Below are 20,914 nucleotides of genomic sequence, written 5' to 3' on the forward strand. Positions count from 1 at the left end.
TGATACAACTGAAGATATTTGATAGTACAGAAATGTTTCATTTGTGTGTAATTCCACTCAGAAATATTTGTGTGTAAATTATTTAAGGTGAGTTGCTGAAAATTTCTTCTTAAATAATTTTGTTATAAGTAAAATGTCATAAATAGTTTTCAGTTTTGAAGTTCTCTCTTCCTGCTTTTAATATGCCCAATAAGTGTAACAGGGAAAATAAAAAATAACACTCTCTTTAATTCTCTGTGCTTTATTCATAAAATGTTCTTAGAAAAGTACATTACTCAAATCTGGTGAAGCCAGTCTTACAGTTGCAGTAGAAGAAATACATAAAAAAGGTAAATAATGGAATGCACAATCAGTCTTTTTATTCCAGAAAATGGAATCTTTCAAATGGAGTAATACTTCACATAAAGTTCATTATTTATGCTTCCATTTTCTCCTGCTTATCATCTGGATTCTCATGTCCTGCTTTTGCAATAGCTGGTTTATTTGTCTGGACAATAGGCACTACACGCTCAGTTGAGTCTTTTAAGGGTGCCTGTAACAAACCAATAAGCAGCAACATTATTTCAGAGATTTTTTTTAGCACTTCACATTTGCCATTTACTGCATAAAATTATTTATTTCACTTCACTATTGCAATTTTGGAATTTGGACTATTATCAAATAGTACTGCAGAAGCTAAAAGATGCCCTAAACATGAAGCACAGGGCTTTTATATGGAGTTGCACAAACAAGCCATCAGACAGTAGTATGTTTAAAAAAATGAGGAGTCGTACAAAACAGGCCATCAGACAGTAGTATGTTTTTAAAAAAAATGTGAAAACAGTATCACATTCTGCTTCAGTACATGTCAGACTTTTAAAATCCTCAGACCTGTGTGCACGTCATCATCAAAGCTAAGTCTTTTCACTGTAGGAATATAGTAACACCAAATAAGGGAAATGTTCTGGCCATTGCGCAATGATGTAAATTACATGAACAGTTGCCAATGTGAACATCCTTAACACAAACATTATAAACCAATGTCCTAACACACTGTTTAGATGTAAACCGAGGCTGCTGGCATCTAAATACATTCACAAGTAATATCTTGCTGTGCACTTATCATAAATAGTACATTCCAGTGATAACAACTATAAGCTTCATATCGTAACATCCTTTTACATCTCTTGACAGTATAAAGCTTTCTATGTGATGATATAGTCGTAAGTTGCAAAGGTCTCACAGTGACTTGGGTGCTCATGCAGAACCTAGGAATAGTAATCTTAAACATAATGGGTGGAAAAGTACAGAAGGCACAAAATGCTTGCCTGTGAAAACAGCCTGGAGTTCGGGACAACATATTGAGAAAACACGTAACAAAATGTCACCCTCATAAAAACAGGGTATGTCTTTTTACTGATCTCTAACATCAGAAAAATAATGTAATTACATAAGAACACATGTACATGTAATAATACAAAACCAATGTACTTCAAATATTAGTAACAACAATGTAAGAAGTTATTGAACCATATTATGATGCACTACTAAAATAGATCAGACAAGATCCGGTCCAAAGATAAAATGAAATTACAGAAATAAAATGTATCCAAGAGCACTTGATTATTCCTCGTTACAGTGTATACAAATTGCAATGCAGGAGAAAACTTTAGGAACACTTATAAAACTTGATACACAGAATTTATGAAGAGCTAATATATCACGTAAGATAAGAAATTCTAAAAATAAGATACAGATGAAAATAAAAGTGGTAGCACATATCAGTCTCTGATGTTATTTAATAAATACATCCTAAGCACCAAACATATTGTAAAATAAAGGTACATACTCATATCTACAAAATGTTAGGCCAGTATACCTACATCAAATAGGAAAAGGTCATCTGCCCTTATGCAATGTTACTTTTATCATTTGCACATAAAAGGACTGGAAGTCACGTAAAAATCTTCTATTTCTTAAATCAATTTGATCATTAAACAAGTATGTATATTCACAGCCCTCTGTTATAAATAAATTTTCATATCCTGTCCCCATTGTATCTTATAACTGTATTATCACACAGAAACTGTATATTGTCAAGAGATGTAAAATTGACATTGATATTAAGCTTACAAGTGTTATCTCTGTAATATGCCATCTCTGATAAGCACAGAAAATATGACTGAAGAATTTATTATTACACCAATGGCCTCTGTTCACATGTAAATAGTGTCTTAGAATATCAATTTATAGTGATTTGTGTTAAGTATGGTAACACTGGCAAAAGGTTACATAATTTACATCATTTCACAATGTACAGAGCTTCGCATATTTGATGTTACTGCTCAACTTTGACAATGACATGTATACATGTCTCAGTATTTTAAAAGTCTGACATGTGCTGAAGAAAATTTAAGTAACGGTGTGTTTGTGTGACTCTATATATATATATATATATATATATAGAGGCACTGAGCTTTATGTTTTGTATATTTCCTAGCATTTGCAGTACCACTGAATAAAGGCCCAAAGGCCAAAATTGTAGTAGTGAAGTGATATAAATAATTTTCTACAGTCAATGTCGAACACAATGTCTTTCAAAAAATTCTACACAACTGTGAACCCTAACCATGAGATGTTAATGAGACATTAATTATTTCTGAGGTTCTCATACTGTAACTAATTCATGGTATGTTTTGAAGTTCCTTGGAAGAGTTGACAGTTTCCTTTAGCAAACAATATGTTGATGGATGATCTACTATTCAGGTGTTGTCATGTGTACAAGTTGCCTTGATTCCAAGAGAACTCAATTGTAGTCCAGACAGCAAGGAGGGCCGGCACTGGATTTTCAGGCCCCAGGTAAGCGTTCTTAGGCCCCTTCCCATCTTTTTTTTTACTTTTTAACATTTGATGTTTTGATAAAGGCTGAAAAATTTTAATCCGCAAAATAATCAAATGACACCTTTTTAAAAAAAAATTTTTTAATGCTCGCACTTTACATAAATTCTATACTTTACAAATCTATACTTTCTTTCTAGCTTCTTCAAATGTGTTTTTTTTATTCCAATGTAATCTAATGAGCAGCCCCAGTCTGACTATTGTGACCACAGATAATTCAACAAGCTGCTCTTGCCCCATAGTAGTTGTCAAAGAATGCCTCGTGACCGCTGTGCTCATACAACAGTAACAGGCAAAAAGCAGAAACCATAAGGCTACCATTACATCTGGAAATACATTATTAAAACTGCACTTATGAAGAGCATTGAGAGAGCACATAGAGGGAAGTGGCTAAACAAGCCAGACCCAAAGCTAACTGTGTGAATCTTTTTAACTACAAAATCTCTTCTTTCACACCCTGCCTATGAACATCCGGCACAGGCCTGTTTAGGGAACTAGGAATATTACTACTGCTTCCCAATGTACAGGAACACTTTCAATTATTCATTGCACAAGCACCAAACATTGTACAGATATCATACACATGTCATTTTGAAGAGAAACCCTGAAAGTTTTTTTTTCCATCTATACCGCCACAGCATAGTTTGGTAATTTGCTGATAGTCAGTGCTAGTTGCAAACATGGGGAGTTCAGGAGCAGAGTGAGCTTTCTGTGCATTGGAGTTTGAAAAAAAAAAAAAAAAAAAAAGTGTGCTACAGTTGTGCAATGGATGTTTAGAACCAAGTACGGTACGAAGCCACCAACAAGGAAGGCCATTTACCACTGGCACAACAAATTTATTACGACAGGTTGCTTGTGCCCAGCAAAGAGAAGCTGATGTCTCAGTGTGAGTGAAGTGAATGTGGAGCGTGTATCCCGTGAAATCGAAATGGCTCCAATGACAGCGTGGAAAGCCCTGCAACAGAAGCTGTTTATGAAACCATTCAAATTGGAGCTAGTGCAGAAGCTCAATGACAATGACAAAGACAAGCATTTTGAGTTTTGTTCGCAGTTGCAACAACTGAATGAGGATGAGGATGGCATTGTTGATCGTTTAATTTTTAGCGATGAAGCCAGTTTTCACACTAATGGGAAAGTGAAGTGCCTTGTCATGTCGAAAACTGTAAGGGCCATTCTTCTTCGCAGAGAGCACTGTCACTGGATATTCGTACTTGGACATGTTGCAGCAATGGCTGATGCCTCAAATGCAATCAGACTCTCCATTCATCTTCCAGCAGGATGGTACTCCACCCCATTTTCATCGCGAAGTACCCGAACACGGAGCTGCCGCATTGATGGATCGACATGCTACAGAAGGGAACAGCTGTTTCATGAAATGGCCTCCCTGATCACCAGATCTTACTCCGTGTGACACATTAAAGATCTGGTGTATATACTGCCTCTACCATGTGATGTAGCAGAGCTCCGGGAGAGAATATGGGAAGAGACTGCCACAATCGCGACAATGTGATACTGGAACAGGTATGGCAAGAGTTCGATTACCGTATTGATGTCTGCCGGGTCACTCATGGTTCAAATATCGAATGTTTGTAAAAAAAACCTTCACCCTCTACATTGTTAAAAATATACCTCTTTTCCAAACCAATAGCTCAGTTGATGAGATCAATACTACACGTAACAATACGACACGTAACATTCACAAAGATTTAATGTCACTTAAATGGTCCAGAAAAGTGTACATTATTCAAGAACACACATTTTCAATAATTTGCCAGTAGTGATAAAGTTCAGTTTAAGAGGAGCCTAAAGTGTTTATTTGTGGTCAAATCGGTCTACTCCACTGATGAATTTCTTAGTAGAAACAACTGGTGTGTGTGTGTGTGTGTGTGTGTGTGTGTGTGTGTGTGTGTGTGTGTGTGGTGGGCACGCAGGCGGGGGTGGGGTGAGTGGTGAGGGGGCGTGCACACTTGCGCACACATTTTACTAATAATATAAAAAACAATGTGATAATAGCACAATCTAACTTCCTGTACAAATTCAGTGCAGTAATCCAAAGACTGTAAATAAGTGTTGTAAAATGACTCTTCTATTCGGTGTTTATTACCTCATAAATGAAAATATGTTTAAAAACTTTGACTCTTTTCACATCTGTGACGATCATTCCACTTAGGGTGTGTGGAAGGTACATTAGCATATTTGCTCCTATTTCAAATATTTACTGTATATTCTTGTTCTTCTGACATGTGCTACATCCTGGAGGACTTCCTCACTATGGTTCAATTGGAACGGAAAGTACATCTGATCCAGTGTAAACACTGCACAAAGATGCCATGTTCTCTATGTGCTGTGATAGCATAGAATCATCTAGGATTATGTAGTTCCATAAGGAATCAATTGTGTCCATCATGTTACCCATATCAGCATACTTTGTAATTATGTTTCCTGCAACTATATCTAGAACAACATTGATAACATTTAGTTTAAAATTTTCCTCTGAGCTGAGGTTTAAATCTTCTTCTGGTGTTTCATCTGCAAAGCATTTTCTTTTACCCTTTTGTGTTTCTGTAGCATGTTTGTTACAATCAAGTCAGGAGTTATTACAAAATTTTATGCCACCTTGCAACTTTCTGCATAAATATTATCCCAACTATTTCTCAGTTCATTTAATTATTGCACTCGGCTCCTAATACTGGCACTTCTCAACATCTATTGTGGCTTCCCCTGCTGGAAACACAATGACACATACGTTTAGCGAAGTCAGTACTTTGTACCACACTTAAGACAATGACACACTCTGAAATAATTTCAAATACTTCTGAATGCCCTTCGGATCTATACATAGCTCTGTAACCAAATTAAAATTGAAAGTACATTCAATCGCCCTTCGTAATCCTGGAAAATGCTTATCACATGAACCCATATCAGGTATCCACGCAGACTATCTCATTTCCGATAGTCCATGGATATTTTCTTTCAAATGTTTCAATCTTTTGAGACTAGAATGAAGAAAGCTATACATTTTTGAAAGAAATCCACGCTCCTTTCCACAGCGTGGATACCATGAAGATTTAATGTGTTGACTGCTGCATGCATAGTGATGCAGGATTCACCACCAAGCAAGGTCAGATCACTTTTCACTGTGGGCAATGTAGTGCAGTATAAACGCATTTTGCTCTCCTCATGCTTAATTTAGCAAATAAAGTATCCAGCTATTTCAACTGATTTGTTCTGAACATTTTGTGACAGGTAATGAACCATGTGGTTTCCTCCTTGAGACATTTCAATTGTACTTAAATTCTCTTTCACAACTGGACAGAACTTTGCCAAAAACTCTATGAGACACCCAAAAAATTGCCACATTGACGATTTCAAAGTCACAATCGTCACTCAAAGCTAAACCTCTTTCCATGAGAAAAGACTCACTTTGATTATGTGATACAGAACTTCGATCCAATACTGCTTTTCTGTTACACTGTTTCGGTCTAAAAGATTTTCTATGACTGAACAACTATTTTCTAACTTGTGCCCGTCTAAGTCGAACGTTTTGTCAATAGTGCTCCTTTCATGTCGACTCACTTTTTGTGGCCAACAGATTCTTCTACCTCTAAACTAATGAAGCACTTTTCTCCCCTCCACAGATTGATATATAAAGCTAAAAGCTTCTCATTCTCTGTTGATATAGCCATTACAATAGGTTCAGTTTCAGGAACAGTTACATCACTGCCACTTGCTCTAATACTACCACTACCACTTTTTAGTGTGCATTCCTCCTCAACGCAAATGCCACCCTTTCTGTCATCTCTGTCTTGATTGAGGTTGTCCCATCCCTGCACCATCGCTGCTACAGACACTTCTAAACATTGCCTTTCTTGCATTTCAACACCTGCAAAATTTTGAAAATGACACCAAATTTTTGAACAAGAGGGTATCTACACCACAACAGTTGTAAGAGGGACTGTGTAACTAACAATATAACTTGTCTCCAAGAACCCTTATCTTGTTCACTATCAATGAAGGAAGTCTCAACAACTTCATTGTGTGCTTCTGTCTCCCCAGGCACTCCTAGTTTAGCAACTGGCAGAAAAGGTAACAATGTCTGTCCAATTTCATAGCACTGTTCTGAGGACCTAAAGCAGATATCTGTGCAAAATTTAACCACGAACTCCACTTGTAAACAGATGATCGATAAATTAGAAGTGAAATAAAAAATCAATTTTGCTTTAATCACAATGCTTGCCCTATGAATTTTATGTCAAAAGAATGTACACTGAGGTTCATACATACCTTTTTGGGTGCTTTAATGGTGAGAACACCATCTGATGATAACTTTGATGTTACAGCATCTATGTCAGTATTTTCAGGCAATTTATAACGACGGGTAAACTGTCTTGATATGAAACCATGTTGGTCTTGACGTTCCTCATGATTACCCTCAATTACAATGAAATCATCTCTAATCTTCACTGATACTTCATCAGGTTTGAAATGCTGGACATCAAGATTTACCTACAAAAGAAACAACCGTCAACATAAAATCCTAACAAAAATTGCATACAGTATTTTGTTTTGTATGGAGGGTTTACATCTGCAAACAACTTAATTTTTTTTCCTCCTCATATTATTATTTAACTGCAGACTGTCAGTCAAATTTGCATTACTTGGCCGAATTCAGTTACTGATATTTTTTCATAGAAGAAAGTGTTCAAGAAATACAGAAATCACTCTTCCATGTAGATATTTTACCTTTGATGGGACATACAACACGCCCCCACATTGACAAAAGAATAGCTTTAATATGGAAAGTAAGCGTGGGATGGCTACAAACTAGCTTGCTAATGACAGTAAGTTATACTCTGTATCAGTTTAGGAATGTCCATTTACTTCTTGTAATACAGGTCCACAGCTTTTATACATTTCAAAAATAACATCACATTTATTTTCAGCGTTAACTGTTTTATTGCACAATTGCAGTTTCAACCCAAAAGTTGTTATTTTGAAGCATAATATGTGTGGTTATATTATATCATAGGAACAGGTTAAAATAATGTTATTATAACAAGTATCATTCTTGAGAGTAATAGTGTCGCTGTTTGTTATCAATGACAAGAGAATGTTTTTTATTTACATGATCACGATGACAGACTTCAACCTGCATGCAAATAACAAAACTACTCATGCTACAAACAACAACAATAACAGACATTATTACCACCACAAGCAACACAGCTGTACAGTACTGTTATTATTACCCTATTTTATGCAGAAAGATATAATCCTTACCCTTAAAAATGGCACAAAAGATGAAACTACAGTACTGCAATAAAACAGTTATACCTAAAAGCAAACATGATATTTTAAAAAATCTTAGGAATGATTCATAAAAATCATAAAATATTTAAAACATGCAGCTACTTTAGAAAGGTGAGAGGTTCCAAGTGGCCCACATTACATAGCAAGCACTCAGTAATTGGATACTCAGATGTTCACAAGGTAACCTTTATGTATTCCTAGTGAAGGAGCTGGATGAAGTAGGGATGAGTGAAGTATGAATCTCAATACACAGCTCTAGCAGATGAACAACGAACTGTAGTTGGCACATGCACACACATCAAAAAATAATTTAAAACTAACACTTTCCGCTATTCAGATGGTACTACATTATGTAGATACAATAACAATGAGAGATATGGTGAGAACTGTTCCACTTCAGATACTTCACTGAGCTGTTCTCATTCACAAACTCAACTGATAATAAACATAATGTTTAGCTATTTAATGTAATCTACTAGGTTCTGTAAGAGCGTGTGAACCATGACTATTTGACCATAATGAACCCTCAAAAACTGATGCCATTATAAATAAAATTTAACTGCCACATGTATGCAAGATCACCACCTGAGAACATCTTGACCAATTTGGTTGATTTTTTTCTTTTTTGCTGTGTTTGTTATTCTGATGACTAGGTTCGTATAAACAAAAAGTTTTGGAAAACCCAACAGAAAAGTCGGAAATTAACATAAACTGCCATATGTACGAAATATCATCCGTTAAGAAAGACCTGACAGATTTGGTTGATTTTGACTTTGTTATGTTAGTAACTGCCAGGACTAGGTTAGTATGACAGAAAATTTTTGGAAAATAAAAATCAGTTGTGAAAGATCATCACTTGAGAATGGCTCCAATAAATGATACTTGTGTTTGTGTGTGTGTGTGTGTGCATAACTGTGGATGGTAATGGTATTTTTGGTACGAAAAAAAAAAGAAAACTGCATTCAGTTTGACAGTCCTGCAATCCCATGGATTAAAAAAGAGGAGACAGAGAGAGAGAGAGAGAGGGAGAGAGAGAGAGAGAGAGAGAGAAGAAAAGAATAGTTGCTACTCACCATAAATTATGTTCTTGGCCAACAAAGCCTTTGTCAAAAATAGATGATGGGTTCGTGCATGCGCGCACATTGTTTCGATTTGTTTTGTTTTAGGGCGTACATATGCGCCAACGTCAAAACCGAGGAGGGAGGGGCAAACTTAAAGAGAACGTAAGTGGTTAAAAAAGGGCATTCTGTCAGGAAATGGCGAACCATCAAAGGTTGAGCGCAGTGAACACAAAGTGCTGGGGTCACACACACATGACGACAGTCTCTGGCAGCTGAAGTCAGACTACAAGCAACAGCAGCAGCAACAACAAATGATTGGAGAGGCAACTGGGTGAGGGTGAGTAGGAGGCTGGGATGGGGAGGGGTACTAGGTTAGGGGTGGGGGATGGTAAAGTGCTGCTGGGGAGCATGCAGGGACACAGTGGAGAGAGGGTAGGGTAGCTAGATGCGGTTGGGAGGTTAGACAGAGGGCGGGGGGGGGGGGGGGGAGGTAGCGGAAAAGGACAGAAGTAAAAAGACTGGGTGGGTTGGTGGAATAGAGTGCTGTGTACTGTTGGAACAGGAACAGGGAAATGTAGGAATTTTTTGCGCAGACAGTTCCAACCTGCACAATTCAGAAAAGCTGGATGTGGAAAGGCTCCGTATGTCACAGGCTGTGAAGCAGTTATTGAAATGAAGAATGTCATGTTGGGTGGCATGCTCAGCAACAGGGCAGTCCAGTTGTTTCGTGGCCACAGTTTGTCGGTTGCCATTCTTGCGCACAGACAGCTTGTTGGTTGTCATGCCTACATAGAATGCAGTACAGTGGTTGCCGCTTAGCTTGTACATCACATGACTGGTTTTACAGGTAACTTTGCCTTTGATGGGATAGTTGATGTTTGTGACCGGACTGGAGTAGGTGGTGGTGGGAGGATGTATGGGACAGGTCTTGCATTTAGGTCTATTGCAGGGATATGAGCCATGAGGCAAGGGGTTGGGAGCAGGTGTTTTGTAGTGATGGACGAGGATATTGTGTAGGCTCGGACATGAAGAAATGTAGTCGAAACCCTGGCGGAGAATGTAATTCAGTTGCTCCAGTTCTGGGTGATACTGTGTTACAAAGGGAATCTTCACAAAGATTTTAGGGAGAGGATTTTAATTTGCTCACTGTGTGACAAGCTCGCCCATATTTTATGTAAGTGGCCAGCCAATAACAATTTCCTGTGACATTCTTGTAGCTATGTTTCCCCTTTCCTTAGGTTTTACTTTCTTATGTAGCATTTTCCTTCTTTTCCTGCTTTCTTTGAGTGTGTGCTTTAGTTTTCTTAGGTCTGTCCACATTCGTTCCTTTTAATGTGTGTCAGGGCGCTGATGACCTCGATGTTGAGCGCCCATAAGCCCCAAGACACCACCACCACAACTTTTGTCCGGACAGTGGGGCTTTGGGAGGTGGTGGCTGACTGAAAAGATAAGGCATGAGATATTTGTTTTTGTACAAGGTTGGAAGGGAATTTATGGACTGTAAAGGCCTCAGTGTGACCCGCAATGTATTTCAAGAGGGACCGCTCATCACTGCGGAGGTGACGGCCACAGGTGGAGAGGCTGTATGGAATTTAGTATGGGGCACGTGGAAGATGTCGAAGTGGAGGTATTGCTGGTAGCTTTGATATGAATAGAGGTACTGATGTAGCACCTTTGAGGTGGAGGTCAGCATCTAGGAAGGTGGCTCGTTGGGTTGAGTAGGACCAGGTGAAGTGAATGGCGGAGAAGGTGGGGAGGTTCACTGGAACGTGGGTAGTGTGTCCTCACTCTAGATCCAGATCGTAAAGATGTCATCAATGAATCTGCACCAGGTGAGGGGTTTAGGAATCTGGGTGTTTAGGAAGCATTCCTCTCAATGGCCCACGAATAGGTTGGCACAGGATGATGCCATGCGGGTAGCTGTATCCCGGATTTGTTTGTACGTAATGCCTTCAAAGGAGGAATAATTATGGGTGAGGATATGGTTGGTGGTGGCGACTAGGAAGGAGGCTGGCAGTTTGGGATCCATTGGGCATTGTAAAAGGTAAGGCCATGTTCATCAGGTATGTTAGTTGAAGGAAGGTGGCACCGTGTGGTTAGGCAGCAGGAACGTTGACAGTCAGTGGAGGAAATGGTTGGTTTCTTTTATATAGGAGGATGGGTTGCGGGTTATAGGCTGTTGGTCTACAAGAGCAGACATTCTCTCAGTGGGGACACAGCAACCAGCCACAATGGGATGTCCTGAGTGGTTGGGTTTATGGGCTTTAGGAAGCATGTAGAAGATACAAGTGCAGGGAGTGGTAGGGGTGAGGGGAGAGATGGATTCCAGAGAGAGGTTCTGGGATGGACCTGAGGATTTGAGGAGACACTGGATATCCTGCTGGATTTCTGGAATGGGGTCACAATGGCAGGGTTTGTAGGTGGATGTATCAGACCGCTGGCGGAGTCCTTCTGCCAGGTAATGTTTGCGGTTCAAAAAAATAGTGGTGGAGCCTTTGTCAGCAGTTAGGATTATAAGGTCAGGATCAGTTGTTATGTGATGTACTGAGGTTCTTTCAGCGGATCTAAGGTTAGTTTGCATTTTGAGTTATTTGGGGAATGATGGTGAGGCAAGGCTCCACCACTGTCGCTTTGAACCACAATGATTACCTGGTACAAAGACTTCGCCAGCTGTCAGATACGTCCACCTACAAACCCTGCCACATTGACCCATTCTAGAAATCCAGCAGGATCTCCAGTCTCTTCTCAAATCATTAGGCCCATCTTAGAACCTCTCCCCATAGTCTCTTCTCACCCCTAATACACCCCACACACCTAGCTTCTATGTGCTTCCTGAAGTCCATAAACCCAACCACCCCAAATGCCCCATTGTGGCCAGTTACTATACCCCCATTGAGAGAATCTCAGCTCTCGTGGACCAACACCTTCAGCCTACTACCCACAACCTATCCTGCTATATAAAAGATATCAACCACTTCTTCCACTGACTCTCCACAGTTCCTGTTCCTTGAGCACATGGTACCCCATTCGACACTTCTGATGCCATCTCCCTTACACTAACTCCCTAATGCCCATTGCTTTACTGCTACTGAATACTACATCTCCCAACACCTGATGGATTCCAAACCTACTACCTCCTTCCTAGGCACCATAACCAAACCAAATATCCTCACCCACGATTACTTCTCTGTTGAAGGCATTACCTATGAACAAATCTGGTGGTCGATTATGGGCACCCACATGGCACCATCCTATGACAACCTATTCATGGGCCATCTAGAGGAATCATCCTAAATGACCAGAATCCTAAACTCCTCACCTGGTTCAGAGGCATTGAGGACATCTTCGTGATCTGGATCGAGGGTGAGGGCACCCCACCCACGTTCCTCCAGAACCTCAACACCTTCTCCCCCATTCACTTTATCTGATCCTACCCAACCCAACAAGCCACCTTCGTACATGTTGACCTCCATCTCAAAGATGGTTACACCAGTATATCTCTGCAGATCAAATCTACCAAACACCAACAATACTTCCAATAGCTGCCAACTGTTCCATACCGAGAAGCTCCTTCCGTAGCACCTATCCACCATGACCGTCACATCCAGTGACGAGCAGCGCTTCCCAAAATATACCAAGAGTCTCAGCGAGGCCTTCACAGATCGTAATTATCCTCCCCACCTCGTAGTAAAACAAATCTCCTGTGCTTCACCTTTCTAGTCACCCATCATGTCCTAAAGTCACACCATCTGGCCACAGAGTAGCATTCCCCTTGTAACTCAGTACCACCCAGGACAGGAGCAACTGAATTACATTCTCCGCCAGGGTTTGAACTACTTCTCGTCATGCTCTGAAATGAGAAATGTCCTGCCCACTATCCATCCCCCCCCCCCCCCTCATGGCTCACATCCCAGCAACAGACTTAGATGCAAGTCTGATGAAGATATGTGAATGCTGGTCAACTACAGTGCAGCAAATGTTTACATATTCTTTTTAGACACTACCATAGCGGTACCTGTCACCTACAATCACATGGTTAAGTGACCACTGTAGTGGAAGATGATTCCTCACTGAGAACTACATTGTAATGTATGAGGGCAGAGCAAACAGCTCGTTACTACAGTTTTTCCTGTTGCTGACATAGGGTGGTAGGTTTCTACATTCTGATCAGAGAGAGTTCCACTGAAAATGATACGATTTCAAAGTCTCAGATAGGCGATGAACCGAAAGTGTTCATGATCCTTGCTGTTTTTCAGGTTGCACAACGGCAGATATAGGAAACACAGTTAAACTTTTACTGCATCACCTTGATTATTCTTGTTATGGGAGGTGTGGCACATTATGTTGGAGCGTGTGTCGAAGTGTAACACGAATCACCTAACTGTTCTTTAACAGTAATGAAACGGGGTTGTATCAGCAACAGATACTTATTTCTTAGTACTACATTCTTTGATATCGGGTACCCACCGAACACACGTAGGTTGTTTTGGCATCGAGAAATGTTCTATTGTTGTACTAGATGAACGCGTTGCAGTACGCGTGTCAACGTTAAACAACGCTAAAAGCTGTCAAGACTGTCAAATTGAAGCTGAGAATATATAGTATAAAAGGCAGACGAACATGCGAAAGTTACAATAGTTTCAAACAGCAACAGACGCAGCCCTATTTCGCTGCATCAACATACAAATATAAGTTTCCCGATTAAGTCTTTACCTCGAATCCTCCTTTCCACTTTCTTATGTGTGATTTTCCGCTACGACGAATTGGCTGATGACGCCACGAACGCAGGTGTCCCGACCGTAAAGGCATAGTAATACTCCTTGGAATAAACATATCATCGGAAAAAATTCTCGATCCATGATCTGATATCGGCAAGTGCTCCTCCACCAGAGCTCTAAGTGGGCAAAAATCCATCTGCAAACACAGAACAAGAAATTAATTACATTTTGACTTCGCTAAATTGATTAACTCCTCACTTGCACGTAAACTTTTACTTACTCTCACAGGTTCGGAAAGTGTAGACGACGCTAATCTCAACAACCAATTCCAGCGAGTGCGAAATCTCAGTGACGGGAAACACCGGCGCACCGTATATATACAGGAGCGTTTCGATTAGAGAGATCTCTGGAATGGACCCGTCGAAGCGAGAAGGAAAACGATACTATCCCCACCACGTCGTCCCAGCTCTGACCAAGCGACCAATGAAAACTCAGAACTGGAAAATCGGTAGCAGCTGATTCTTGTTTACAGTCTAAGGCACTGCTGCTTCTTTGAAAATATGCCTACTGATGTTTGAAAAATGTTTCCTGTGAAAATTTTGTGTATTGGCGACAATTTTACTTGTTTGTGAAAAATTATGTGTAGCGTCTTTTTCGTACTGCTGTTTTGTACAGTGAAATCAAATGACGTATGCGCGTATGAAGTGAAGTCTGAAGCTTCTAGAATAGTTGCTGGTTTTTCTACCTGAAATGTTCGGTGTACTTCACAGTGTAGTAACGGTAGTAAAAACAAGCCCTATATCGTGAATGCTATCAAATGGGCGCCAAATAAATTATATGAAGTGCCGTTATTTTATACAGAGCGTAAACGCATAGCACTATGTGGAGACGTGGTATTTTTTTGTCGTCGTAATGTTTGATCCGGTATTCACACACACAATATCCATTGTACTTAGACTGCTGCTTCTTTGAAAATTTGCCTACTGATGTGTGGAAATGTTTCCTCTGAAAATTATATGTATTTGCGATAGTTGTACTTGTTTGTGAATATTATTTGTAGTGTCTTTCTTTCGTATTACCGTTTTATCCAGTGGAAACAGATAACCTCTGCGTGAACAAAGTGAAATCTGAAGCTCCTTGAATAATTTCGAGTTTTCTACCAGAAATGTTTGGTGTGTTTTACAGTGCAGTGGTAGAAACAAGCCCCGTATAGTGAATGCTATCAAATGGGCGCCAAATAAATTATATGAAGTGCAGTTATTTTACACAGAGTGTGAACGCATAGCACTATGTGGAAAATTGGTATTTTTCGTCTTAATGTTTGATACTGTATTCACGTACGGCATGTCCGTTGTACTCCGACACATTTGTTGTCTCAGACCTATTTACGTTTTGATTTAGATCTTTGGTTCAAAATTATACAGGCGTCTAAAGCTAGCGAAATGAGGGATGCTCAACTACCGGAACTACCGATAGATGGCTCTATCGCGTGCCGGCCAAAGTTCATATCGTTGAGTGTCCGCCAGAGATCACTGGTGTCCGCCATATCTGAATTTGGCAAGAAACGAAGTGTCAAAACACGGATGAAAATGTTTTTCGTTCTGCGCCCTCATAAGTCTTTTATATTGGATGTTCTAGATATCTACACATCAACATAATGAAGTGTCTCTAATCTAGCGAGAAAAAACAGTGACAGTTCTGCTATAAAATTCCTAAATTCGAGTGTGTTTTGGAAGTTTGACAAGCTGCCCTATAAATCATTTACTATTAATTTTATGAGTGCTTTTTACTTATTTGCCCGTTTTAAAACATTATTTAAGATTCAATGGAGGTCAACAAATTACCTTACTTGCCAAAGCTATTAACTACAGGTATAATTCGAAAAATCTAGTGTGCAAAACAGTGAAGACGTCTCTTCAAATAAAAAGTTGACATCGTTTGCGTTTGCTTAGGGGTATCTTTACTGACAACAGAAATTACAACTGAACTGTCAAAGTATTACTTACGTATAAACGTAAAAATTTATTATTTTCTTTATCTGAAGTGATGCATTACCGATCTACACTGTAATTGCAACATGCACTTACGAATTTGGCTCTCTCTTTGATCAGAAATTTAAATGCCATGATTTTATTAACTGCTGTACGAGATTGGTGTATTTTAACTAAGTGATAAAGTAGAAGCGCCAGTTTTTGACAGTGCTTCAGTCTTTGATACGAGACAAGAAATACATTTAAATGAGACAATCACAAAGGCCAACGTTAAGGCGTCACTTAAATGCATGAATTGTATCATTTGGAAGTTAAGTCTAGTACTAATATTATATTGGACTGATCCATGATGATGTAGGAAGTGAAGGAACTTGCTGAAAATAACATCGATCACAGCTGTTAATTTTATGGTTGGGGTGTCTTAAAACCAATTTTCCAGTCTGACACCCAAACAATGACTGGTACCATGGTTTTATTTTAAAATGGAATTCAAAACATGTGAGTGAGCAAAATTAATTACACTATGAATTATAACCATGGAATTTTATTTCTGTGAATTTTGGTTCCAGTCTTTGAGATGGTGTCTGTCACTGGAATGACTGGTTGTCAGTATAGGGCCCAAGCAAACACCAAACCTGAAAGCGAAAGCTGCAGAAGCTGGCCAGACAGGCACCCCAATGGCTGCTACAATCTGTGTGAGACAAGGGTGTCATTATATTGCAAATTTAGTGTAAAAAGTTCCATATTGTCTGAATTTGTTCTATACTGACAGGACATTCTAGTCCAGCCGAGTTTCTTATCTGCAAAAGTACACTAGCCAATACCAGTGGCACAAAGGTAGTGCCAAATTACAAACTATCCGGTAACAACAGAAGTATTGCTGGACAATGTACAGTAAATAATATCTAATAACCTGAGAAATTCAGAATTGGTTTGAAGAAATAGAACAGTATCTGGAAAGAGAGTAACATTCTCTACATTCTCTCTCTCTCTCTCTCTCTCTCTCTCTCTCTCTCTCTCTCTCCCCCCCCCTCCCTCCTCCATGTTTAGAGTATTCCTGTAATAAATAGCTAATAGCATACCAAGAACATAAGGGTGTCACAGTGGAGATTTGTTTTCTGGTACGGACGTCTGATACAACTATTCCACAGCAAAACTTATTTTCAATAGGTGTGGTACCAGTGCACTCTCATAGGATAACAGAATATTATATCCTCCAGGAATCACATTGGGTACACCACTTACAGCATTAACTGTACAGCAACTACAATGTTCTGTGAGCAAGTAATACCAGTCAGTATCTTTAATTTTAACAAAACTCTTTACTCCCATAATTACCTGCTTCTATGTGTGCTTTTACTACAGGTTATTGGTAAAGCAAATACTAATTGAATAGGTCTTCACACTTTTAATACTTACCAGAAATTCTGAAAAAAGTAAATTGTTTTATTACTGTATAATTAAGAGGTGTTGACTGGTTTCTTTGAACATTTAATAGAAGCCTTCTTTTTACCTGCTATTGATAGAGAGCCATTCCAAGTTCTCTACAGAACAATCTCTCCCATTTTTCATGAGGTTTGTTATCCTGTACACTAATATTGCTTCTTCTAAATGGTAAATAATGCATTCAGACATTGTTGGTATTAAAGGTAATTCATGAAATAAATTATATTTAAACCAGAAAATTAAAGATTCCACATGGCACATGAAAAGTACTTTGCTACACACATGTATGTACAGATTCCAAATTGTCTGGTAATTTGAGTTACAAACTTTTTTAAATAGAAATATGAAGAGCACAATACTTTGGGCCTGCAACAACTCAAACGTAAAATACTTTAGTTCCCTATGGGTAACTTTGTTCTACACGTGACTCGTGCAACTGCTTTCACTCTTAATGGAAAACTAAATGGTTTATGTTAACGTTAACTAGCAAAAAGTGTAACCATTGTTACATAATTTCTGTGAAGTAAGATTCCTTAATGTTAATTCCTTCCTTTGCTGTCATAACTTCAGTTCCATGTGGGACATATGAACTAACAAAATGAAATGCTTTTATTACTATGACCAAACAAAATATTTTTAACATTTAGTACACAGTTCAAATCAGCAAAAAGTGCAACCATATAATTAAGGTAAATGATGAAAATTAGGCATGTAACAAGTACTGAAATTTCCTAGATTGCCAAGTGCAACTGCAATCACTGTATTCTGTACTTTGTAGTGCTAGAAAGATAATTCTATTTGCATTATCTCCCCCCCCCCTCAAACACAGGAAAATATAATAGAAAGACCTCCTAGCAAAATAAAGACAAAATTCAGAGAATTAGGTTTCACCTGACTCAGGCTCCCTTATTCTAGAATGGTTCTAAAGTAAAAAGAATGCTTATGATCAATTGGAACATTGTGTTCATTCTAGGAAGTATTAAAACAAGAATTGACAGAGTAACAATTTTATTGCTCTTATGTTGCAGAGTATCCACAAACATTACTGTTTGAAACATAGGGCCACTGCATACTCCATTAGATCAAATTCAAGTTAACATGGTTATTGAGGGAAATATTTTCTCACACTGAAAGCCATCTGTCAAATAAGTCTCAGAACTTTTTTTTTCCATTAATTTCACACAAGTCACCTGTTTTTAATGCAAGTGCATATTTTGTAACACCAAACATCTTAAAATAAGCTTATATAATAAACAATTACAATTTTGTTACAATATCTACACAGGACGTAAAGAGTTAATTTTACTTCAATGTGATTCGTCCTTTGAAGTTCATCATTACACAACAACAAATCTATGGACGAAGTTTTAAAAAAGCTGTCAAAATGTCACACCCGTCTGCATGGAATGTTCCATTACATAATCTTTTCCAATTTGCACACTATACTTGATTAAACAATATGAGTTTATTTAACTTCTGCCTTATACTTGATTTGTTGTTTAAAATTTTCTCAGCAGACATTTTTTCCCATATGTTTTTAAGCGTATGCAGGAGTACAGGGATGCAATCTTACAAACAAGTTGAGTCTGATGTAAGTCCTCAATCCCAATTTCATAACGGTAATCATGACCAAGAGCAGGAAATGGGTAATCTACAAAATTATTTTTAACAGAATGCAAAATCTTGGCCTGTATATATTTCCGTCGCATATCCCCAGCAATCACAAACATCTGAAACAGTTTATCTGAGTATTCTACAACAGAGTATACACAGCCATTTGTTTTAACCAGTTCTCCCCGGTTAACAAAATTTACAAATGCATTTTTACTGGCCATATTGGGAAAAGCATAGAGAGCATCACATTCTAATGCAGATTTAACTACTGGTGGCTTCAGTATGTGAAGACAGTCTTTGCATGTGATCTGCCTTGACAAGCGCAATGACACATATCCTGCAATATAATAGACTATGTTTTGCTTGTAAAATGAGAACTTAATCTTATCATCAAGAAGTGCACACCACTTCTCTATTTCATTTTCTGCAACACTTTCATCACTTTCTACTACATGCTTTCTTGCATGAAAATCATAAACAGGTGGCACACAACACATTAAAATTTGATCAATTCTCATTCATTACAGTGACACTGTTACCCAAGAGAAACTTTCTCATGGAACATTTGAACTGGTATGCATTTGGATTGTTGTTCCAACCACCTCTGGGCCGAAAGCAGGGAAAAAAAGCCCTATGTGATCTTGTGACAGTTTATATGTCAGCAAATACTTGAGAGGAGATTCGACACGAAGCATACTTGACAGAGCTATGTGCCTGACTGATTGCATATCGAAAATTATCTCAAAAGCAAAAGTACTTCTTGCATGGAGCAGCAACGGAACACCAATAATTTTTAAGCTTTTGATATAATTTTTAGTGTCTGAAAATACCAAGCCAATAAGATTTGTTGTCAAGTCTCAGGGGGCTCTTATACCCTTTACCTAATGGATTTCTGGAGTTCAGAATATCAAAAATCCTATCAATATAATACAAAAATTCTACTGTTGCTTCACTTCCTTTAAAATTTGGTTCACCAACCCTCCTCAAAAACTCTATACTATCTGCCACACTAGAATTCAAAGTCTGTGTAGCTAATGAAACATTCATTTTTCTATTTACATAACTTATATGCTGCTCTGATAGTATGTTGGCAAATGTCATACCTTCTTCTTGTTGTACCTTCTTCAATTGCCCAATGAAATGCCATCTAATAATGCCAGTTGGAGACTCGATAGATACTTCTGCTACAGCATTTATGGCTAACTTAATCATATGACACATGTCAAAGATACAATAAACATTGTATTTTTCCACAGGATGAGGAAAGTGGCTTTTAAAATCACCCTTGGAAAAATTTAAAGTACAGCCAAGTGCTTATATTTACCTTGCAGCCATCACATGTAACACACCAAACCCTAATGCCAGAACTATGCAGCCTCTCAAAGCAGATTTTATCAGTGTGGCCTGATTATTTGCCTGTACACCGTTGATAAAGAAATATGCAATCGGGCATTTAAATTTGCCTTTAATAGAGCCAAGCATGAAAGTCAGAGCCTTAGATGCCTCTACTACTTCTTTTGACTGAGAAACTTCCCCACCAAAGTCTAAAAAAAAAAAAAACTGTGTATTGCTTAGTTCCTCGGTCCCAAACTACTTGCTTCCTAATTGCCATACTGTCTACAATTAGACATGAATCGCTGAACTGGTCCCTTACAATTAGGTTCAAATCAATGTACTTAAAAAAATCTTTTAAGAAGCCAGGTTCACAGTCTACACTTGCCATCCATTTGGAAATCAATGATTTATGGGGCAGAGGCATTAATTTTTGCAGGTAATCACATGCTGCTGGTGAATAAAAGTACACAGTCATCACAAACATTTTCACATTTGTTGTGTATCTATTACCCTTTGTCGAGAGAGAGTTGTTCACTAAATTGCACACTAATTCCACTTGTGT

The 20,914-nt window shown here is 38.5% G+C and overlaps 1 protein-coding gene across 1 annotated transcript; it reads right to left on the reverse strand.

The window, feature by feature from the left end:
- Positions 1–231: 231 nt before the first annotated feature.
- LOC126198766 (alpha-crystallin A chain-like) lies at positions 232–14,380 on the reverse strand. Its single transcript, XM_049935325.1, has 4 exons — positions 14,247–14,380; positions 13,962–14,162; positions 7,162–7,383; positions 232–532 (listed from the first exon to the last, which is right to left on the reverse strand). The coding sequence occupies exons 2-4, from the start codon at positions 14,160–14,162 to the stop codon at positions 416–418; spliced, it is 540 nt and encodes a 179-aa protein (XP_049791282.1). The 5' UTR covers positions 14,247–14,380; the 3' UTR covers positions 232–415.
- Between the last annotated feature and the right edge of the window lie 6,534 nt (positions 14,381–20,914).

This window comes from Schistocerca nitens, chromosome 8 (genome assembly GCF_023898315.1).
Source record: "Schistocerca nitens isolate TAMUIC-IGC-003100 chromosome 8, iqSchNite1.1, whole genome shotgun sequence".
Classification (NCBI taxonomy): domain Eukaryota; kingdom Metazoa; phylum Arthropoda; class Insecta; order Orthoptera; family Acrididae; genus Schistocerca; species Schistocerca nitens.

Bases quoted from the DNA above. Each gene is read 5' to 3' on its own strand.
- LOC126198766 (XM_049935325.1), bottom strand. From the start codon at position 14,162: ATGGATTTTTGCCCACTTAGAGCTCTGGTGGAGGAGCACTTGCCGATA. The intron at 7,384-13,961 runs GTAAAGACTTAA...TTTCTTTTGTAG, and splicing joins AGTGGAAAGGAGGATTCGAG to GTAAATCTTGATGTCCAGCA. The intron at 533-7,161 runs GTATGTATGAAC...GGTTTGTTACAG, and splicing joins CCATTAAAGCACCCAAAAAG to GCACCCTTAAAAGACTCAAC.